Consider the following 24167-nt stretch of genomic DNA (forward strand, 5'->3'; position numbering starts at 1 on the left):
ACAAATCCTTGGCTAATTTAGGAAAAACTCTCCTATTTTAATCTTTTGTGCATTTGCTGTGAGATGCCACAAGATGATGTCAAAGGCTAAATAAGACCATTGTAATTAAGGAGGTACAGTGAATTTATCTCCCCATTTTTTCAGTGAGGCATTCCCGATTTCAGCCATTCACGATTTTAAGGGGACAAGCCTCAGTTATTGGCTGAAAAACTCACCTATTCACTGTTTTTGTGCCCAAGCCATATTAAAATAATTTGATTTTTATTTTGTCATGCCATTAACTGTCTGATAAAGAAAGAAGGCTTTGCTGCCATCTTGTGGTATCAGTAGGCCACTACAAAACTAGTGATTAGAAAGTCGACTCACTGCTTGTTGTAGATACAAACAGAGCAACATTAACGTATAACGACCTCTTAACATTTGTTAAACAATATTGACTGTTTTGCTGTGTGCCCACCAGGTGGCGGTATAATACTGCTCGTCATCCATTCATACGTTTCTCTATGCTGTTTATTCTCACAGGGTCACGGCAGTGATGGAGCCTGAATTGTGACTGCATCATTCACTGTGTGTTCTTCTGGACACGGTACTGTACGATACATACAACTGTTGTGTTTTTTTTTTTAATGTGTCTTGATATACATTAGTCTTAAAGGCTTGACTTGATCCAGTAAAATGTTCTTTCGATTGAATCAGAAAGTACCGCGATGTTAAATCCCTACAGTGATACATTATACACTATTTTCATAATAATTTGAGCACACGTGATTTGACCTGAGTCACCTAAAATAGAAAAGAGCATTTTCCCATTGTTGCCTTGACTGTTGCAGCACAAGTTGAAAGCATGTCCTTACAGATTGCATGATTGAAACACACACAAACAGTTTAAAAACATCAAAACAGGCTTATCCCCCTGACACGGTTCGCATTGGTCCTTCTGTTTATCGCAGATCACATCAGATTTTGAGGAATCTACTCAGATTTGATTCAAGCCCTATATGGAGAATAATGCTTGAGAAAGATTAACTTTGCACATGTCAAACACCATCTGTTCCCGTCCCTGGTCAGCTATAAAGCACAGCCACGACTACAGTGTTGCATATGCACAATATGAGGTGTTGTGTGTGTGCGTGTGTGTGTGTCTGCACAAACCACAGCGGTTGTACAGTTATTTTACGTGTGACAACGCCCTCACACTCTGTGGTGGTGGTTGACAAGGATGCGTCTCAGCAAATAACAATAAACACCCGCTCACTATAATCTGTTCAAATGCAGAATTTGACTCAATTTGGCTTGACACACATTTCAGGACTTCTCGGAAGATCATTGAGATACTTGCACTGTATCAAACGAGGCTCTTCCCGTTATCTAAGCAAAACAACATCCAGTTTCACTCACGAACGGGCTTGTGGTGTGCCACAGGGCGTCGTCACAACATTGAAGTGCAAATGTGGTTTTAAACACGATTTCTGTATATGATGCAGCAAGGGTGCATCTTCGATGCTACAGGATGTGGCTCTTTTGGTAGGCCTACCGGATTATCGTTTTTCTTCTGTAAATGTTGGGATCCGAGGTCACTGAAGTCGGCGTTCATTCGGCTGACTTGGGCCGCCGCCACATTCCCGCCTCGGAAATCTATCTGGAGAGTTTGATTTCTGATCTCAGGCATGTCTAATGGAAATGCTGCCTCCTAATGAGCTTTAGAGCTTTTCCCAAAAAGTCACTGCTAATCTCAACAGTGAAGCGAGCTGTGATTTCTGCTGAAGGGGAAGTCCAACCGCTCTTTACGCCCACAGTCGTGGCTCGGCCAGCTGAGGTCTTATGTTCCGCATCGGCGCTGGGATATTTTGAGAATCGTGGCCATTATGCTCTCGTGGGCGTGGCCCAATACGCTCAAGCCTGGGTTGATAGTAGCCTCGGGCCTTGCACCTGAATGGATTTTTAATCCCTCTGGGACAAACCTCTCACTGGTCAGGTCAACACTTCAGTAGGACTCTTCAATCTGTTTTAAGATCAATGTGGGTCTATTTCTATCCTGGCCTCTTTGTATTCTATGACTTTCACAGTACTTCCATCTGAATACACTTCCAAAAAAAAAAAAAGCGAGACACACCACATTTTGATAAAGTCCATCAGGATGAATCTAATCTCTCATTAATGATTTTTTTTCTCTCAAAAGCATCTGCAATTCATTTGATTTAAGTGCCAATCAATTGTGATGGAGTCACTTGAGAATGAGGGAAACATGATCTCTTTTTTGCTAAAGCTCAAGGATGGCTTCAACGTCAATATGTGGGCATGAAAACCAGTCTTGCCAACTGCTAAAATTATACTTTCTGAAAAGCCCGTAATTATGGGCTGTTCTTTTTCTGTATAATTTAGCCATCGGCATCATGCTGTGCGTGTGCGGGGGGCGGTCAAAGCCTATCCATGACCAACCCCCCCCCAACCCCATCTATTTTTTTAATCTCTATTTTGATACAAATATCTCTCTGACGGACAATAACAAATGAGCATTATGTTTTATGTCGGATTAGATTAGAATACAGGGTTCTTTCTTTCAACTGTACTTCCTCTCCACTGTCACGCCTCACCTAAGTGGGCGGGGCTCCGCTAAGTGGGCGGGGCTATGTGAAGACTCCGCCTCCTCCGCCGTTGCTGCTGCTGCTGCTGCTGCGTGAACGACAGAGAGAGCTGTAGCGGTCTCCTTGTTCTCAAGCAGCCAGCGGCGCGTTGCTCGGCTCGGAGTGCGATCGCAGCGATGTGCGCATAGATGTGCAAAACCTCTGGAATATCCCATTGCTGGAGAAGCTGCAAGCGACCAGCGTGGAGGACCTCGTCTGTTCAGCCGGCTAAAGGGAACTGAGGGACGGCGGAGAGCATGGCGGTAGAAGAGGAAGGTCTGCGGGTTTTTCAGAGCGTTAAAATTAAAATAGGTAAGAAAAGAAGGAGAAAAAAAAATCCCCACCCCCAATCTGAGCGCCTCTATGGATGGCTCCTCATTAATGGGCCAGACAGGCACCGAGGGCTGCAGGAACGGGACCGATCTGTCTTGTTAATGTTATTCTAATTCAAATCACATGCGGTTCTGTGTAGACTGTACAACAAATGACCGTGCAGTGGAAAAGAGACTTCTATGGGGGGGGACTGTGGGAATGTTGCAGCTGGCATACAAGACCCGTCTTTTCCCATTGCAATGCCTTTATTTGCATATGCGTATACGCTGGATAATAATTCGTATTTATTTGTGTGTTTTCTTCTGCTCCATCTCAGTCACACACGCACACACAATTGATTGTTGCAAAAAAGCTTGCTATTTTTAGATATCTCCAGTGGGGATCCTGGTTTGCGAGAGGCATGTTAAGTGCATCCACCGATTTGTTATGAATGAAGCCATAAAATGCTGAATGCATCTTCAAGTGAAAGCTCTGTTAGAACCTTCTTGACCCTTTTTAGAAATGATCATTCCAGCGCATGAAGCATACTTGCCTCAAGGCTACATGTCTACTGGACTGAATGGGTGTCTATTTCCCATACATGTTATAAAAGATAATGATTATTACACTTTAAGAAACAAGGAGGATCTCTGAGGCAAGTCTTGAACCTTTGAAGATAAAGGCAGTGGATTTTTTTTCCCCATTTAATCTGATGGAATTCTCAAGTCTCTTTAAACCTTTGAGTATCTTTGAATCATCGGATTTAAAAAATGTAAATAAGAGTTTCTATTTTACCAAACAAGCTGAAATCTTTAATTTGGCTCTTTTATCAGATCTAGAATTTTATTCCAAATATGATAAATCCAAGTGTTTCACAATTTGTATTTATTTTTTTATTTAATGACCCTTGACTCCTGTTGAAATGATACTATGTGTTTCTTCTGAAAGAGGGTGTGCTCTTGTATGTTTCTATCTTTTGTCTTTCACTGGCACATTCATTTCCTGTGTGTGCCCTAATTGTTATTCCTGGTCAATAAGGGACAATCTCAGTGACATCTGGCACCCCCATTCATCTGTGCTGTCCGGATTGTTTTGACTCGAAGCGGCCTACAGGAAGGAGGACCGAAAAATAAATTCAATAAATTAGTAAATAAATTGATAAGCGACACCCCCATAGACACGTGTTCAGCAAAAACAGTCATGCTGATCCAAAATTAAGCTACCAAAGCTAATATTGGAATCATGCATTGACTTCCAAATGTGCCCTGAAAAAAAAAAAAAAAATATGAACACCTTTTTCAATAACTAGTCTTCCTGTTATCGTTGTCGTGCTGCGTGATTCTTAGACTTGCTTCACACTGTTTTCATCACTCTCACACTTTTTTTTTCGGAAACGACTTAGTATTGGGACACTCTCTGCCAGATGACGACTCCCCTGAGTTTACCGGAGGAGCACATGCTTTTCGGAAACCAAGAAAGGATAGTGGGAGTCCATACTGTCTGTAAAACAGGAAACAGGAAACTGCCCCCCAATTCACTTCCTGATTAGCTGCAGTGGACTACAGAAGAATTGTGTTTTTTCCTGCATGGCATCAAGCTAATACGTAGCAGATGTGGTGGGACACAAGAGAGGGACAGAAATGCTGTCTAACATGTAGGAGAGGCAGCGGAACTTTCAGCGGCACAGCTAACATGCTAACATTTTCAAAAATTAATTATTAGAAAAATCAGCTAGCATGTTAGCTAGCTGATTTCGATGACGGTATCATTCAACTGGTCATATTCATGTTGAGATATTTTTACGCAACCTGTTGTTATTTATGTATATTTTCCCCGGGGCGACTATGGAACAGCTGACCGAGTCATTTTAGCGATATGCGGCCCTCAGCGCTAGCGACTGAGCTGAGAAATAGTGGCTGGTGCAAAGTTTCTCAACGCAATTGTCCAAAAAGTATTTTATACCTCACGCCAGAAGCTGGCGATGATGTCATCATGCGGCCGGAATGTAGACTCGTTGTGTGGCGTGCACAATTGAGAACAGATACTTCGACGAAATGTTTACACGATATGTCACACGAGATGCTGTCGGCACAAATTCTCATCTTATGATTGCTCAGCATATTCATTACAGCGTTGAGCCAGCAGTTTGTTGTTATCATTTTATCGCATCTTTACAGTTCAAGTATTTCGGGATGTTGTGGAAACACGACAGGAACGATCAGCGTGCTTCGAAAGCTGGCTACGTGACTTTGTCGGGTTGAAGCTTAGGAGAAAATGTGGCTTTCCTTCGACAGAATTCCCCTCCACTTGCCCCTCGCCCCCTTCACAGCTGTCTAACAGAGGTTCCCAGACCCCCCCCCCCAGTCCAGACTGAAAAGAAGGCACGGAGCGAGGAATGCTAGTGAAGCAGACTTCTTCTGTCTTTCACTGAACGACTTCTCGATGCATTTCCTGTGGCGTTTCCTAGAAAGCAATGTTCTCTTACATGTACCGTGTAAACATTTGCGTTGACTCTTTAGACGCAGACAGTGTTTCGAACACAACACCTCCTTTCTGTTCAGTAATCAGACCGCAATGAAAGAGCAGTCCTTTGGAAGAGTGAAGAAATGCCACAGTAGGCCCAGCATGCTGGCTTTGAAAGGATAAATAAAGGCTTTGGAGTGTGCTGGCGATGGGACCTCTTCCCAGGCTGCCCTCTAGCTGCTCACTGTGGCATAACAAGCATGAAGTACCGTATTTTCCAGACTATAAGTCATAGTATGGTCGGGGGTGCGACTTACACTCAGGAGCGACTTATGTGTGAAATCACGTGTTATTTTCACACTAAACCGCATGAGGGCGCTCTAGGCCCTGTGGAATAATTGGAACTGCAACTGACGATGAGTCTGAAGTAAGCCACGTAGACGAGGAAGCGCTGCATCTTCTACTTCTGGAGTTAGCGGAGTTGTTTACAAGTGACACAGAGGATGAAGATTTGGTTGGTTTTAATGATTTGGAGTGACATGGATGGTTCGATAAACTCGTTAGCATGTGATGCTATAGTTATTTGAATAACTTTTAATACGTTAGGACTTTCTAAGTTCCTTGTTTAAGTGTTTATGTAACGTTAGCATACCGTATATGCCTTTCACGATGACATGTCTGTTCTAGGTGTTGGATTTTATCAAATAAATTTCCCCCAAAATGGGACTTATACTCCAGTACGACTTATATATGTCTTTTTCCTCTTTATTAAGCATTTCATGGCTGGTGTGACTTATACTCCGGAGTGACTTATACTGCGGGAAATACGGTACAACCGTTCTTGAGTCAAACGCTTGTGATTTGTTGCCAGTGACGGTTGGCGTTCCCACTAGTTCGTACGACTAGAAGATAGATGCATTTTATTCGTTGATGAGGCTTAGAAATGTTCTGAAAGTCCAAGCCAAGCTGCCTAGCCAACATTTGGATGCTATCACATCCTCACGTGGAACGTGTTCCCATATTTAGCGTACGTACACAAAGTCTCTCTGCACAAGTGTGTGTTTGAGAGCATGTTTGTGGTTGTTTATTTTTGTCTCACTCAAGTTTTCCACTGAGACTCACCAGACTGGTGTGAACATTAGCTATTGCCAGCACATGATGGGAATGGGTTTGATCAGTAACCCAATCGTGTTTTTCTTTCTCCAAGGACGATAGTGTGCTTTAAAGGTAAATACATTTTTCCAAACGGATCAGCACATTGTTTTGATGTTACTGTAAAAATTAACGGAAAATAAATCACCAAGTCGTGCACATGACATCAATTCACATGTTATGAGTTTAGATCAAATTAATCCACAGTTTACAAGATTTTATTGACTACATTTGCCCAATTTATTGTCAAGAGACTGTGTGCATATCTCCCATCACAGTTTAATAAATGGGAAAAGGGAGTTGTTATTTTGTTTTATTTGTTCTTTTATGTGTTGTGCTTGTTTATTTGGGCCTCAGGCTGGACTGGCTTTCAATACGATATATCATGTTGTTTCTTTTTAGGCATTAATTGTTTCGTGACTAGTCATCTTCAACAACTGGCATGTAAAACAACAAATGTTTTATTGATACTGTAACAATATGAGTTGTCATAGTTGTAGAACTTGCTGGGATGATTCATGCAATTACATATTTTACATTCAATGGCTTTGGAATGAGTCCTACAATTAGTGAATAAACATGGTGGTTTCATAAGGAGGTCATCCGAGGTCACACGTGGGTTCAAAATACAAGTTCCAAAGTTGATTCTGTTCAATTAGAAGTACCCCGATGATAAACAAACAAACAAAATGTGGTTTTTATTTTAAGGTGTTTTGTTCACATACTGTACGTCAAGCTTGCGGCTTTTGAACTCTTTGAATATTTACCAGTCCAGGAAGCGCTTACAAAAGAAAGTGTCAAGTAGCGTTAGGGGAATTGTCGTGTCAGGAGTTTGAGCCAAGGAACCAGTTAGTCGCATTTGAATTCATCAGGGAGGATGTTTCTTTAAGATTTGTGGCCGCTCACACACTGGCTCATAACTTTTTGCTCTTTTCAAGCTACATTTTGGATCCCGTTGAAATTCCTTTCTCCTCATCTCATTTCCTCTTGTAGCATTCTCCCAATGCAAACCGCTCTGGAGCACTCCCCTTTCTTTCTTTCTTTCTTTCTTTCTCCTCAGCAAGTCGTTGATCTCCCTCATTGAGTCGGCCGCGGATAATTGTTTCCTTAAGCCCCTCCATGCGTGTTGCGAGGACAGCGACTGAAAATATTCATGCCTGTGTATTCTCCAATGTGTTCACGTCACCGGAGATTAGAATAACAAGTCGTTTTTTTTGCTGTAACCGTACACGCAATAGAGAAGGAAGATTAACAAAGCAGCACATTTCCCTCCAGGGCATTGCTTCAACCACTTGTGCTTCCTCCTTCCCTTGCACACATTTTCGCCTCTTGCATCTTCCACGAAATGTAATCAGATGGAGAGCTCACTTGACCCTTGGGTAGTAGTTTCACTTTCTTTCGGCTATTTCTGCAATGTTCTGTTATTATGTGCCGGTTTGATTTTACCTTCCAAGTTTTGTTTTCATACTAGGGCAAGATATTCTCCAAGGATTCCATTGATGAGCTTTGCATGATGAGAGGAGAAGCGTGTTGTTCTTCTCTGCTTGTTTTCAATATTAAGCAGGGGAAAAAAATTAAATCCAACCCCGCCAGAGGAGAAAATAGGGCGAGTGGAGGAAAGGGAAAATATAAATAAATGAGGTTTCAAAAAGGAATATACTAACAATGGGCTGATGTAATGAGGAGAGGAAAATAGTTGGCACATGGATAGATAGAAGAATAATTTTTGTGATCACTTATTTGTGCTGTCTATTTTAAGTTTTGTTGACTAAATCAAAGACTACAAGGAAAAAAAAAATCCACAATGGTTTGGTTACAAAGATAACCTTCAGGCCGCAATCCAATCGAGGTCATGGATGAAATGAAAACAAATATTGGAAATGAGGGATTATTGCTAAGAGGATAAATAATCAAAGTGTAAGCATAAGAAGGGTGTTATGCTTGGAAATAAGGTAGAAACAATTTTTACTCAGCAGGGTGTGGTTAGGAGTCACAAATCTTACATTTAGGGGGATTTTAACGGGATGTCTTCCGTTTTATAGTATCACAGAAGAGTTGACATGGGAGCAAAAAGGGTGCCAAAAAAAATGGACGTCACAAACGCCCTGAGACCATTCCAACTGTATTGGAAGAAATGGCTCAGTCCAGTTTCCGCAAAGAGCAAACAAACTTTACTCCTGTAATTGGCTTACATGCTGCAAGGGCCACAAAGCAGTTCACCACGTGCTGTTCAGAACCGTCAAGGTCAAAGGTCAGGAGCGTCAATACCCATCCTAGGAGTTTTAGTGCTTCTTCACCTGCGTTATTTGTCACCTTTAAATGATGATGATGCATTCAAAATGTCACGAGGTGCACAGAAGCAGAAAATACACTTATGAAAATTTGTGTCAAAAGATGGTTTGCAAGACTCCCTATGGAAACGCAATTGTTAGGGGAAAAATTGATTAAATATGTCTGAATCGTCGTCATGACCTTTTATGGAGAGAATCCGTTTGCTGCTTTACAGCCAGTTATTCGGGGGTCAAAAGTCAACTCTCCCCCCTCTTTCCCCACATCAGGCACACGGAAACAGTGCCGTGTATTGTATCGGCGCATACAGCAAAGCGTTTGTAATGTTTAAATACAAGCAAATGTCTCCTTATCACTCCTCTTGCAAAAATGTTTAAAGTTTTGCTGTTATGGGAAAAAATCATTTTCTGCATTTCACAGCAAAGAAGTTTACGGAACAGTTGTCCCATTTATAAAAAAAAACAAGTAAATAAAAAAAGTAATTAAATAATAAATAAAAATAATATGATAAAATAAAGATAAGTCAAAACAACTCACTTTGCTGCCACGTCATCCAGATCTTCAAGTTTTTCCAACCTACATGATTGTTTTATACCCGGAAAATACGAATTGCTTTTTATACAGTGTAGATTCCTGATGCTCAACAGCACATAATTATGAAGATGTCATTGAGTTCAAAACTTGAAATACTGGTGATCAATCGGTTGTAGCTCACTTGCTGAACAACATCCTCACATGTGGCTGCACACATGTGAGAAAGGCATGTTGAGCCAAAACACATGTAGCGACGGGTCTCCGAAGGAAGGACTTCAATTCATCTGAGGCTTTTAGAAGGAGAACGTGGTCCTCATGAGGGTTCGGGACAATATCTGCACGTACGTGTGTGTCCATGTGGGTGGTTGGGCCGCATTCTTGTGAAAAGGAGTGCTATCTGTCACATATGTTTGAGGAGCAGTCAGAGCAGGATGAAGGAAGCGTCCCACTCAGTTCCTTCCATTCACTGATCAGACATTGTTGGAAATGCCCATCGAGTTCAAAAGTAGCCATTTGATGATGTCATAATAATGTGTGTGTCTCATTCAAAACAAGTTACACACTTACCAAAAAGTGTTTCATTACTGTCACTCTTCTTTAATAAATAATTACATTCATTATTGTGCCTGAGTGAACATTTTGTTATTGCTTACTGCAGCGTTCCTGAATAATAAGCACTCACTCGGCTTTCTTCTTGCACAGGAGAAGCTAAAAACATCCCTCCGTACCCGGGGCCAAACAGGATGAGGGATTGTTACTGTACTGTCAACCTGGATCAAGAAGAAGTCTTCAGGACCAAGATTGTGGAGAAGTCGCTGTGGTATGCTTTTTTCTCTTTTCAGTTCTTTGTGGACGGGAAGTTGCAATAAAACAAAACTTTCAACAGATGAAAAATAATATAATAAAATAAAATATATAATAAAAATATAGCATAATATATATGCAATAAATATAATAAAAAAATAAATCTAATAAATACTTTATTATCTAAATATAATAATAACAAATCGTATAACCAACGTTGTCAAACAAAAATAAAAGAATAACAATTCCAGGAGACAGCGAGTCAACTTTACCACGCTTGACTGACAGACATGTCAACAGAGATCTTAATCCAATCATATGCAACTGTGCACAAAAGCAGTTCTACTCGTCAATCACCGACGTGGTGGAAGTCTCGCCCGATTTGATGCTGATCCGTCTGTAAATTGTATTTTGTTGTGCTTGTGTAGGCTCCTCTTACATCTTGTTCCATTGTACTGTAATTTTATCTCCTCTAGCTATTAACATCTCAGGTGACTAATATTCTTGCATGTGGAGGATCGACTTTAGCCTTGAGGTTTTCTCTTCACATCATGTTTTTTTGTGTTCCTTTCTCCAACAGTCCCTTCTACGGAGAGGACTTCTATTGTGAGATCCCACGTAGCTTCAGACATCTCTCCTTCTATATCTTTGACAGGGATGTCTTCAGGAGGGACTCGAGTATTGGTGGGTAAAAAAAAAGCTCAAAATGGTTTTTTTTCGGTGAAAGAGCTCATTTGTCATTCTGCAATGATGTGCACAGGTAAGGTTGCGGTGAAGAAAGAAGACCTGCAGAAATACCACGGGAAAGACACCTGGTTCCAACTCCAACCTGTCAGCGCTGACTCAGAGGTGCAGGTCAGTACAGACAACACTTTAAATAACTCACCTGTAATCGCTTCTGCTCTCTTTTGGAATCGTTAAAGACGTCTTTTTTGTGAAACGATGGCAAGCCATGAGTGGAGCTGAGAAGAAACTTCCTGGAACTATGACTCATTGTTGAGCAACAGACAGACTGAGGAAAGACTGACCTGGAGAGGGTTCAACTTTTTTTTGTTTTGTTTTGTTTCTCATCAGTACTCTAAGATATCATCTCAAGCTGCAGAGGGGAAAAAAAAAAAGGGTTTTCATGCTTTGGTTGTTTACTTGGCGCCCTTTTGAAGTGATTTAAATATTCATTAAAAAAGAAATGCAGAGTTGCACAGTATAATGAAAGAAATAATTGAATTGACTCAATTTTATTTCATCGCGTGGTTGCACAAAATAAAATCATCTGGTTCAAATAATATATTTAAAAATTGGATTCAAATGATTTTATTTTGTTCAAGCGCTTGATGAAATAAAATTGAGCACATTTTTTACAAACCTTTTTAATCATCTGAGAACCGGAAGATTTTTATCACCTCTTTGAAGAGTACATTAGTTGTTGTTTTTATATTTTATGCTGTGTGAGTGTGGAATTTTTAAGAATTTATTTTTAGGAGGCTTGGGTGGAGGTCAGCAGTCTGGTATTGTAGCTTTTTTGGATTTTTTTTTAGGATTTAGCTTCCAGTGGGTGATTTCTGCACACGCACTGTTGGGCTATTCACTATTCAGGCGTCTGGCTCACACATACACACATACACACATACGCACACACCCCAGTGGTTCCTCACAGATGCTCTCACACAGTGAATGGTAACATCTGCAGACAGATGGGCGTGTGTGGCCCCGGAACAGAGTCGCATTCATCCGAGGCGGAAGGATGTACGAGCAGAATGGGCGTTGGAGAGAGAAAGGCAGCGAGAAAGGATCAAATGAAGTCGGCAGATAGCGTCCGTCTCTCGCCTCCTTTCAATAGAGGACGCATTGTCGTCTCGGCTTTGCTCAAATAGCTCGGATGGAGCGTGACGCCTGTGAGTTTGCGGAGCGACGCTATTAATTAACGCGGCGTTTCTAATCAGCTGTACCGCCACATTATCACGATGTCATTCATCCAATCACTTCCGAATACAAATAACTTCAGTGTGACTATTTACCCCTCTAGGCTACTATTTGTGCTTTTATTTAGGGTAATTCATTTAAGAAGGAAGTGTTTTGATATGTCTGTAATTGACCTTCATACAGTACTAATTTCACACATGGTGTATGAAAGCAAGTGGGAGGATTCTATTTAAGGCCCGGAAATGTCCCCATTAAATGTACCGTGATAAGATTTGAAATTGGACCTGACGCTTTTCATTAAGACTCATAAGATGTTTGCAAAGGATTACATGACTCTTTGTAAGTGTATAATACAATATTGAAAACACTTTGGCTCAGAAATTCCTTTAATGATTTCATTGGCTAATTTATTAGGAGTGCATGATTGAGATTGTTTTTAAGGGGAAAAAAATGTTCCCCCTTTTTTTTTTGGTTTATTCCAGATGCACACGAAAAAAACACAAATATATAAAAAGTAATGCGAATTATTCTTGATTCTGTGAACATTTCCTCTTTGTGAATTGTCACTTGTGCATTTTTTTGGCAGGGAAAAGTGCACCTGGAGCTCCGTTTGAGTGAAGTCATCACAGACAGCGGAGTCATCAACCACAAACTGGCCACGCGGTGAGGCTCTGCTCATGCTTCCTCTGCTATTGCATTGAACAAACACAAAGACTCATTATCACGTTATCCTGTCCATCTACTCCGAATAGTTTAGATTCTCCTTTTTTTTCGCAGGCCGCGTTGCACTCATAGTTTCCTTGGGAGGGCCGTTATTGTTCAAAAGATAAATAATAATTTCTCAAGTAAAGACAATTTGTAATTTTAGTATTGACAATGCACAATTTGTCTTCACGTGCCACATAAAATGATTAGGCGGACCGTATCTGGCCCCCGGGCCTTGAGTTTGACACCTATGGTTTAGAAAATCCAAAATAACATAAACAGATAGAAACCCTGCACTTTTTCTCTTTTGGTAACTGTTGAAGCATGGGAAAGTCTGTCCTCTCGTGACTATCCTCCCATTCTCGTTTTACACGTCTAATGTTACACAAGTCGAACAGCGAGGCGGTATTTATTCAAAAGACGGCGCATCAACTTGCAGGATGTGCATCCGCACGCAGGCTTTTGTAATAAATCAACACTCCCGAGCGTTCCCGCCACTTCCCGTCACCTGCGGTTTCGCTCGGCCTCACCGTTATTCCGTTCCGAATTAGCGAGTGGATGGATTGAGCTGGCAAGTCGTCCTCAGATGACGGCGTGTCCCTTTGCGTTTTTGTCTCTCGCTTCCTCCAGTAAACATTCTTGCGAAAGTTTTGACTGCAGTAGCTTCCTGCGCGCCGGGGCCTCGATGGATAAATGCTTGCTGCTGTTTTTTATCATGCCCGTTATTTGACCACTTCTAAAGTAGTCAAGGAGTACAAGTGTGATGATGATGATGGCCGCATTCCCACACTTAGTGGCTAAGGTGCTTAAAGCCGAGATCACAAGGTCATCTTATTCGGTTCTTGGCGGCCCATTCACGTCTCATTCAAAGAAATCCTTGCAGACATTTGATCCTGGTTACAGATTTAGTGTTTGTTCCAAGAGTGGCAAATATTTGTGTTTGATTTGCAACTCGAGGAACCTGTTTTAAATGCACGGAAAGCTACATCAGCTTTTTTGCCTCAATTACGAATATTGTACATTCACCTGAATTTCTAATATTTGGACAACATGTTACTGATTGTTATTCTCGTTGAAAAATATGTTATCTATTAACCATGGATCAGCTTCAGTAATAGCTCATCCTTCATCTGCTATACTGCTTAACACAATTTTTTTTTTTTTTTTGGGAGCGCTCTCTGATTCATTATCCTGCTGCTGGATTGGAATTGTTTTTGACAGGATGCGGGGGCGCCCCAAACTAGAGCATTAACATGAAAACGAGTCGCATGAACTCAAGCAAAGATGTCTGCCAGGCAGTCTGAAGCGGCATGTCAGAGCTCAACGCCGTGATGAGAGGGGGGCCGGAGAGTAGGCCAAGCAGGGGTTACATAAACAAGCTTATTGGACAGGAAGTGCGGCGGCATTAGAGACGCTTAACCCAGCCCTTCTTTATTAGGCATCCCTGTGTGTGTGTGTGTGTTTGTTTCATCGGGCTGTGTGACTAGTAGTGCATCACAGTGACACACAGGAAGTGATTCGTCCTGCCGGGTGTCTCGTCTTGCGTGTGCTAATTCCGTTATAGTGTGATGTCATCTGGGAGCAGGACGGCTTTAGACGCTGCAAGATAAATACAGAGAAATAAAGTTCTCATCTTTAGTGCCCAAATATCTTCTATTGGCAGCAAAAATAAAAGACTTGGCTTCACTGTTGTACTATTTTGGGAGGAGAGTGGGAAAAAACGTTTTTAGTTTTTTTTATGTTTTTAAAAAGCGAGATGGATGCAGTCGTCAGCCTTTTTGAAAATACCGATGAGCAGCCATCAAAAATGCTGCCAGTGATTTCCTTCTAATTGAATAATAAATACGTCTGAAGGCCGGAATGTTGCTTTATGGTGAGACGGACTTATTAAAACATCATTAATTTTGCCAGCGCAACAGCTGAAATAATATGTTGGTGATATATTGTGTTTTTTTTTTAACTGTCATATATTTAGTTTCTTAAATTAGCTGCCATGGGCATTTTTGAAATTATTCCACATGCCAAATATTTTTTTAATTGTTCATGTATTGCCCTTTTGGCCTCTTTCCATGGATTTTAGATTAATGTGTGTGGGGGGAGGGTATAACAAAATAAAGCCTCCGCTCGTGTATCATTAACTTATCTCCTTGCCACACGCACGAGCTCCCACACGAGTCTTGTTTCTCACCTCCCACTAAGCTTTACGCTCACTAACGGAAAAATAACAAAGCTCACATGGGTACAAGTGCTCACATTTCTCTTGTGCTGCTAAAATACGATGAGAGGGAGCTAAAAGCATTTTTTAAGCTGCTGCTGCTGCTTCTGGTGTCATTTTTCACTGGTTTTGACAGTGCTTGCGAGCCGCCTGCATTAGTCGGCTAATTAAGTGGTAATTGAGAACTTAACCGAGCTTTAATCGTCCTCAGGGAATGTTCGACTTAACTGGCTTTAAAAATTGTTGCCTGTAAAGACAACTATGCATTGCAATTAGTATCAAATAAGGATGTGACGTGTTTGCGGGTGTGATGGGCTATAGGGGAGTTTATTCGTTTAAAAGAAAATGAAGAATAACTCGTCTCGTTTGCAACCCGACAGAGTGCTGGAGTGCCAAGGTCTTCCAATCGTCAATGGGCAATGTGACCCTTATGCTGCTGTCTCGCTACTTGGACCTTCCAGGTTTGAATAATGCACACGGATGTCTCTGGTATGATTCATGTCCTTGCATAAAGTTTTTTTTTTTTCTGTATTTCTGCTACCTTCAGGTCCGAAGCAAAGAAGACCAAGGTGAAGCGGAAAACCAATAATCCACAGTTTGATGAAGTTTTCTATTTTGAGGTAAAAAGTTTCTTTGATTTTATTTTGTGCAACTTTTTTTTCCCCAGCGTATCTAGACTAGCTATCCCTACAAAAACATCAGGAGACTGTGTGCGCTTTCGTCCCTCTGAGCTCCTTTCAAAAACATCTTCTGAATATTTTGTTTAAAGCAATGAACAGAAATATTCTGCTAATACGTTCGAATTGAGTAATTGCTTAATGACATTAGCGCTTCTGTGCTATCTACTGCATCACACTCCACAAACATCCTGTCCTGGAAGGAACAGTAGTCCATCATATTTTCATCACAGTAATCACTTTTTAATCGGCATCAGGAAGTTTAAAACGCTCTGTTTTATGAGAGACAAGTCTAAAGGGAAAAAGACCTAAATTGTTGACTGTACACATTTGAAAATGTGCCCTTGTTGACCCCCATCAACATGTTTGGCTCCTCCCACTTCCTTTAGTGCCGCTGCAGGCCCGAAGGACAAGCGTGTGATTGATGCAGACACTCTGACTCATAAATGTCTGGCCTCTTGAAAGTTGCACAGTAAACAATAGTAGTAGCAGTCAATGATTCCAACCTTGCGGGAATAGATTGAGGAAGACCTGCTTTGTTCCAGCATGACTGTGAACACCAAATGAGTTTGATGATTCCATATTAGCATGTCTTCTTTTAGGTGACACGGCCCTTAAGCTGCACAAAGCGACAGTTTGATGTTGAAGAGGAAGACGTGGACAAACTGGCTTTGAGGTATAAATGAAAGCAACCTGGAAAAGTGACACTTTGAACAATGGCTTCTGATTTATGTCCACCAGGGTGGACCTGTGGAATGCCAGCAACTTGAAGTTTGGTGATGAGTTCCTGGGAGGTGTGCGGGTTCCTCTCAGAGTCTTGGGTCAATTTGGAGTCCATGATGCGTGGTAGGTGTGATAGGTCTTGCGATCTCTTGTCGAGTCTCATTTGCGTTGTCTTTGCAGGTATTATCTTCAGCCCAGGGAAAATGCAGGGAAGTCTGTGAAGGTAGAAGAGCTGGGATCTCTACGCCTGAACATTGTTTACACCGAGGACCACGTCTTCCCATCTGAGCACTACACTCCGCTTAGAGATTTGCTGCTGGATTCTGCAAACGTACAGGTGTGTGTGTGAATCTTGAGGTGTCGCAGGCTTGACGTGATTTGCTCCCCCTGCGCAGCCCGTGTCGGCGTCCACGGCAAACATTTTGGGAGAGGTGTGCAGGGAGAAGCAAGAAGCCGCAATTCCGCTTGTGCGGCTCTTTCTTCATTACGGCAAGATCGTGCCTTTCATCAGCGCCATCGCACACGCCGAGGTCAACCGTACGCAGTGAGTGTCGTTTAATGGTGTTTGCTTTTTCGAACGGGAGTTGTGAATCTCGTGCTTTGAAAGATGTGAATTCAATTAGAAATGAGATCACGACGATTTTATTAGCCCGTCACCCAATGTACGTTTTTTCTCACCTCAGTTTGTAAATTAAAAAAAAAATGTAGGTTTGGAATGTAACAACAACACACACTTGTATCTAAATCGGATTAAAGATTGAATTGATTCGATTTATTTCAGTTATTTTTAGACATGAAAAATACTTTATTACGAGATAATTACATTATTTCAAATGAGCCTTATTTACTTGGAATCTTGAACAGAACATTTCGTTTTAGTGGTTGAGGGCTGATTTGTGACTTTGACTCAAATTGTTCAGTTCAAAGAAAAATTCCAATTGCAACTCATTCATCAATTTCAAAGCGCTCTCTCATGAATTTTTCAAGCTCTGTATGTTGATCCAAATTTTGTTTTGGCTAATCCGCTTTCTCACGTAGGGATCCCAACACCATTTTTCGGGGGAACTCGCTCACGTCCAAATGCATCGACGAGACCATGAAACTGGCAGGGATGCATTATCTTCAAGTCACACTTAAACCAATCATAGATGAGGTAGGAAGTCATTTTGAATAAGCCGCTATACAATATACCCTTTATGGAAGCATTCTTAATTTCATCTCTCCACAGATCTGCACAGAACACAAGCCCTGCGAAATCGACCCAGTTAAGCTCAAGGAATCAGAAAACCTCGACACAAATAGGGTAAGGAAATGTTTTGGCGTGCGGCCGCGGTTATCTGACACATCTTCTTTATCTCGCCGCCACAGGAAAACCTTCGCCACTATGTGGACCGTATCTTCAACGTCATCACCACATCTGGCGTTCGCTGCCCCACTGTTATGTGTGACATCTTCTTCTCGCTGAGAGAGTCTGCTGCCACTCGTTTCCAAGGTAACTGACCTCAGGTCAAGGTAATAAGCGGCATCAGGTGTTCGAGGACACGTTTTTGCAATTCATTCAGAATTACTGGTTGCTGATGGATGTTATGCTCTCCGAGTATTGCCTGGATACTGTCCTCGTTCTATACTCTACTGCCACCATGTGGTTGCAGAATGCTATCGTTGAGATCCGAATACAAGAACGGATCAATTATGGAAAAAAAAAAAATTAAAAGAATTATTTAAACATAAAAAAGCCTATTGTCGTAACCAAACTGTAGAGTACTTATTTTTCTTTTCTCTTCCCTCCAAGATGAAGACCAAGATGTGCGGTACACAGCAGTGAGCAGTTTCATCTTTCTGCGTTTCTTTGCTCCAGCCATCCTCTCGCCCAATCTCTTTCAGTTACGCCCTCACCACCCGGTGAGTCGGATTTATTGTCGCTTAACAATTTCAAATGTGCTGTTTGTTATGCATCCTTTATCTTTCTTATTTTGTGCTGCAGGATGCCGCCACCTCGAGAACGCTTACCCTCATCTCCAAGACCATCCAGACGTTGGGAAGTCTTGCCACGTCAAAATCTGTGAGTAACCAAAATATTATTTTATTTTAATCCCAACCACATTGTATGATCATGTTTCTCTTTACTTTCTTCTTCTAAGGCCAATTTCAAGGAGACTTACATGGCAGGATTTTATGATTACTTCAATGAGCAGAAGTATGCTGATGCTGTGAAGAATGTGAGTTTTGGCATTTTTACCTTTTTCTCACACCTGGTAAATTGTAGCAGTTATTTTTTTTAACATGAAATGGATGCGTGCATGTTTACATGTGTCATTTCTGAACTTTGCTCGATCGAGGTACTAAAATAAGGGCTTTGGTTGACTGAGAAAATTATTTTTTTAAAAATAGCAAAGCAATATTGGTGACACTTGTTATTATTCCACAGTTTCTAGACCTCATATCAACTTCTGGCAAGTGGGATCAGAAGAGTATTGAAACACCGATCATGCTCAAAGAGGGGTAAGCTGCCTTGATATTTTTAACGTGATACCAGAACGTCATATTTGTCAATGCAAACCATTTCACTGCTGTTTGAATAACAATTATTGATCCGTCCATCCCTTCACGAGGAGGTCCAATATGAATCCAGTCCTTTTTGTGGCTGCTGTTACTTAAATTGTGTTTTTTAAAGAGGCTTCAAAGGAATTTTAATTTCCTGCCTCACTCATCAACATCCCCACCTTCTTGTCTTTCTGCCACCGGGGAGTAGAAGTGTAAAAGTCACAATAAAGAGGGTTGATGGGAAGGGCTCAAAAGGCACCAAGGGCAGGTAAGAGCTTCTCTTTGTGAGCTGAGCCCTCGTGTGTGCACTGTAAACCCTCCAAGTGCTCCACCTCCTCTCCCGTGTCACTCCTAGAAGACCCAGCGCTCGGTTTTTATACGGCCGGGAGTAAATCAAGTGACACTTTTTTGCTTTGGGGACCGCAAAAATTAAACGACGGTTTGACTCGGATTTCTCATTGCTCGTCACGCGACAGCGGGAACGCATTCCTGGCTTCCTCACATATCTGCCCACTTCCCGACCCCGTTTGTAGTCTTTGCCTGGTGTGTCACCTTATCGCTGCGCATGAGACACTCCAGCACCGCTCCAAACGGGGCACGTCTGCACGTTTGGGGCTCAGGAATGTAAAAAAAAGAGACGAGGAATCCCGTCGTATCATTTTCCCCTCCAAGTAGTCTGGCGCTAGCGTACGAGTTCCTCTTGTGTTCGCCTTCCTTTCCATGTTTTATCAATTAACGACAGCATCGCACTCGTACTGGCAGTTTTCAAGCGTGCTGTTTCTAATTTCCCACGCTTCGATCCAACCACCTGTTTCCAAGTTGTAAACATTAACTGGAAATACACTTGGGATTCATAAACTATCAGAGTGATTACGTGTGTCTCGTACTTGTGAAGAGCTTGTGCTTTCCGTTTAGTTATATAATGGCAATTGCAAAGCAGTACAGTTTGTCTAAATTATATAATTTATATTATTATTATTATTATTATTACAAATTATACAATTATTTTTACATTAAATTCCTTTTTATGTGTTTGAGCCAAGTAACACAAGCATCCTTATCCTCAAGTGAGCAAATGAGTTGACTTCAGATGTTGACTCTAAACAGCGAAGCAGTAATCAATACAACCCAATTTCAAAAATGCAAACAAGACAAGATATATATATATATATAAAGCCGTGCACTCTTTTTTCCCGCAATAAATACCTTGAGCTTGAGCTCATCTATAAATATTTTCAGCTGAATGTCTCTCGCTCTCTCCCGCTCAGATTTATGATAAAGAGAGCGCAAGGAAGAAACAGATTTGGAATGAAGAACTTTAAGAAGAGATGGTTTCGTCTCACCAACCATGAGTTCACTTACCACAAGACTAAAGGTAGAATTTTCCATTTGTCTTTGTGTGCACATAAAATGGCTGACAAGGTGCTGAATTCAAGGAAACAACTTGTACAACATCACATAACATTTATTTGTAGCGCAATCATTTCATCAACACACACACGTATATATACTGGCTGGTCAAACATATTTTTTTAAAAGCAAATAGAAAGCAGTAAAGCTGCTTAATTGCCTTCTACTTAATATTTAAAAAATACGAAGAATACGTACGAAGAATGTATTTTTAAAAAGTGGTGACGAATGCCACTAATGCATTACTTCTTCCCTCCAGGAGAGGGAGCTCTTTGCAGCATTCCCATAGAAAACATCCTGGCAGTGGAAAGGCTGGAGGAGGAGTCATTTAAGATGAAAAATGTAAGGGCTTAACAAAAAAAAAAAAAAGAAATCATATTACAGATTTCGAGAAAATGAATCATGTCTTCCCGCAGATGTTCCAGGTCATCCAGCCAGAGCGGGCGCTCTACATCCAAGCCAACAACTGCGTGGAGGCGCGAGATTGGATCGACATTTTAACCAAAGTCAGCCAATGCAACCGCAAACGTCTCAGCACCTATCATCCTTCAGCCTACCTCAACGGCCACTGGCTGTGCTGCAAGCTTTCTGCCGACACGGCGCCTGGCTGTACGCCCTGCACCGGGTGTGTGGACTTTTCCAAAAGTCCTCTTGGGTGGTCCTTATCTTGTTTTTTTTTTGCTCTCTGACGTTCTTGCCTGCATCTGTGTCTAGCGGGCTCCCAGCCAACATCCAGCTGGACGTGGACGGCGATAGAGAGACTGAGAGGATCTATTCCCTGTACAGCACATACATGACCAAACTCATCAAGATGGAAGGTCAGCACGGGCAAAAACGTCCCGTGTTTGCGTTGAACTCGTTTGACCTCACACCTTCTTTGTCGCTCTCCATTTCGGCCCGCAGAGGCCTGCGGCAGCAAGTCGGTGTACGACGGACCCGAGCAAGAAGAATATTCCAGCTTTGTCATTGACGACCCGCAGGAGACCTACAAAACTCTGAAGCAGATCGTATCGGCTGTGCAGACCTTGGAGCAGCAGCATACCAAGTACAAGCGAGACAAGTTCAAGAAGACCAAGATAGGCAGCCAGTACGTGCTTCTGCTCAGCAAATTCATTTTTATTTGATTGTATTTTTTATAATTTTTATTTATGATGTTGTCGCCCAACATCTCACCACTCTCCTTGTTTCCCCAGAGAACATCCAATAGGGGACAAAAGTTTCCAGTGCTACATCCGTCAGCAGTCGGAGAGCTCCACCTATTCCATCTGACCGTCACTCTGGAGACTCCTTCTGTCAAGTTCACAATCAGCACGTTGGAGTCGACAGTAAACGGCAGTCCATCTCTTCTGAAGTGGCCTGCACCCGATGTGCTGAATTCAGGGAAAATACGAGTTTTAAGTTTCCTACGAGGGAAACGGAACCGCACAGGGCTGCGCTCAAGATGCCATGCAGCACTCCGGATGGATGGATGAAGAAACTGACCTGGGATCAGTTGTGACTGAAAAGGAACCGGAGTGGAGGAGGAAGAAGAAGTGTTCATCCTTTCTGCGATGTGACGAAACTTTTCACTGGACAGCTTTGACGGTGAACGAGGCGCACTTTAATCACCTCCGAATCAATGCACGAATAAGACGTTTAAAAAAACAAAACTATATTTTACAGCTTTGATTTGTATGACGGTTGTTGTCATGTTATATCGCATTTCGCAGATGGAAACTTCAGAAGGAGCAGTATTTTCAATATTTTCTTTTTTTTTTTTAAATAGCTCACCAAAATGGATTTTCGGGACCAAGTCTGGTGTGAGCGAGATCACTGCCGTCGTTTATCATCCATGCGCTGAAGAGTCGCTGAGCTTTTATTTGCCGTCGTGTTTTGAAGTCAAGCCCTGGCCGAGCCGCTTCAGTGAGATTTGAACTGAATTCAAAAACCTGAAAGGCTATTCTGTTTTATGTTTTCAGCCGTTGGCTTTGCATGACTTCGCTGTTGGAGGGCTCAGCCGTCAAGATGGAGGTGGTGTCAAGCTACATACTGAATGCTTCACAATCCAATCGTTTTTATTGGCCATACGTACACAAATCATTTCGTTGCAGATTGTGAAGATCAGTTAGTCATGCAATGCATGACAAGTCTTGAACAAACTGATGGGAAAATGAAGCTTCACGAAACAGTTGTTTTTTTAACGCCTTTAGATGGCACTGTTGGCTTAAAGGTTTTTAATAACTGCCAAGGTATTGTGCTTTGTGCAGAGAGCGCCATCTACAGGGGTTAAAAAAAAACAGCAATTGGTTCACGAAGCAAATCTGAACCTTCGTTTTTCCATCATGACTTATCATAAGTATTTTTTGTAGTGGACACAATTTCAACAACGTTGAATAATTTTATCCACAAATTTAACAAAATGAGGTGACATTTAACTATGTGATCCATTTTCTGTCTAGGTTTGATGACAGAAAACAAATTGTCCGAAACTATAAAATTAGACACATCGCACAGATCTCAAGTAACTGAGATTTGTCTTTTAGCTTTACTCTTGATGAACTCTTCTGACATTCGACCCATTTCAAGTTATTGTGAAATGGGTGCCATTGTTACAAGCTGCCTAAAAACTTGGTTTTAGCAACGTACCTGTGTGTCGCCGTGGAAACACAGGCCTGTAGTGTCAAATGGATTTGAGATCCTGCCAAGCTTGCCCGCCCATCAGCACCTCATATTCCCTCAAAGGTACTGACCGCTTTTTAATCTTGCTAACACTTTGTGTGTGTAAGTTGTCCTTGCAACATCTCTTTGTTGAATTCATCATTATAATTACTGTACTTTTTCTTGCCAAATCAGTGCGCGTGTAATCACAGCAGATTGACGTCACTTCTTTGTCCAATTGACACCATTCACAAGCTTTTTTTTTTTTTTTTCCTCATATCTTCCAATTGTAAGCACCTCCGTGGTGGTCAGTGCCAGTCTTTTTTTTTTTTAATATAAAATCCTCTAAAAAAACAAAAGAAAAAAAATCAGATGCATTAGATGTGTTTTTATATATATAAATGTATCATAACCTGTGATGTTGGGTAAACTTTTTTTGTTAGCTGTTTCTATGAATGTCATACAGACATCTCGCTGTGCTTCTGAGTGGAACGACTGAAGTGTGTTCATGTGTGTGTGTGTGTAACTGACATGCCAAGTGAATTGACCCAGTGTTAGCGGTGAGAAGGCAGCATGCCAGTTGTCAACTATATTTTTTGAATAGCTCACTGCCAGGAATAATACTAATAACAGTACGCCAACTGTCTTGTATTGTTCTTGTTTTTCTTAATGTGTTGAACCTTAGTTCTTTTTCATGATGCCTAATTATGTCTCCCCAAACGTGCAACTTGTGTCCACTAACTCCTCAAGTTTGGAATGTTAACCACACAACCAAGCCCATTCAGTTGCTTTTTTTTTTTACCTTGTAAACATTAGCTTTGGGGAAGAGTCATTCAAGTAACGGCAATTTCCCCACCGCATAGCATACATGCTTTTATGCAAAAAAAAAAAAATCCCCCCACTTTGCAATAATATTGCCTTTATTCCAAATTAACAACACAAAATGTATTTGTATTTTGTACAAATATTTTAAATGTATAATATAGCTTATTGTACGTGTACTGTATATAGAACAGTGGGATGAATGGTGAAATGTATTGTGCTTTTTTTCCCTTAACAAAATGAAAATATTAATGCAAATGTGTCTCTGTGTCATTTGCCCCCCAAAAAATATATTTTAGACTTCATAAAATTCAAGACAAACTGTTTTAAGGAAGC

General features: G+C 41.4%; 1 protein-coding gene across 3 annotated transcripts; it reads left to right on the top strand.

Moving 5' to 3' along the window:
* The first annotated feature begins 96 nt into the window (after positions 1–96).
* On the top strand, positions 97–24089 carry rasa3 (RAS p21 protein activator 3). 3 transcript variants are annotated; one of them, XM_088370303.1, is made up of 25 exons: positions 97–113; positions 523–586; positions 10077–10194; positions 10759–10862; positions 10939–11033; positions 12685–12761; positions 15399–15479; positions 15566–15638; positions 16298–16371; positions 16437–16541; positions 16599–16755; positions 16814–16962; positions 17457–17571; positions 17647–17721; positions 17787–17910; positions 18211–18320; positions 18403–18480; positions 18560–18637; positions 18847–18920; positions 20231–20337; positions 20632–20714; positions 20789–20997; positions 21087–21190; positions 21276–21459; positions 21566–24089. In XM_088370303.1, exons 3-25 carry the CDS (start codon positions 10118–10120, stop codon positions 21639–21641), a joined length of 2409 nt encoding a protein of 802 aa, XP_088226429.1. In that variant the 5' UTR covers positions 97–113; positions 523–586; positions 10077–10117; the 3' UTR covers positions 21642–24089. The 3 variants fall into 3 exon arrangements, with proteins under 3 accessions (XP_088226429.1, XP_088226428.1, XP_088226427.1); XM_088370302.1 differs by lacking the exons at positions 97–113; positions 523–586 and adding an exon at positions 2656–2936 and having other exon boundaries at positions 16599–16749; XM_088370301.1 differs by lacking the exons at positions 97–113; positions 523–586 and adding an exon at positions 2657–2936.
* The last annotated feature ends 78 nt before the right edge of the window (positions 24090–24167 follow it).

Source organism: Syngnathus floridae, chromosome 3 (genome assembly GCF_059516105.1).
Source record: "Syngnathus floridae isolate MCC-2025c chromosome 3, RoL_Sflo_1.0, whole genome shotgun sequence".
In the NCBI taxonomy this organism is placed as follows: Eukaryota; Metazoa; Chordata; class Actinopteri; order Syngnathiformes; family Syngnathidae; genus Syngnathus; species Syngnathus floridae.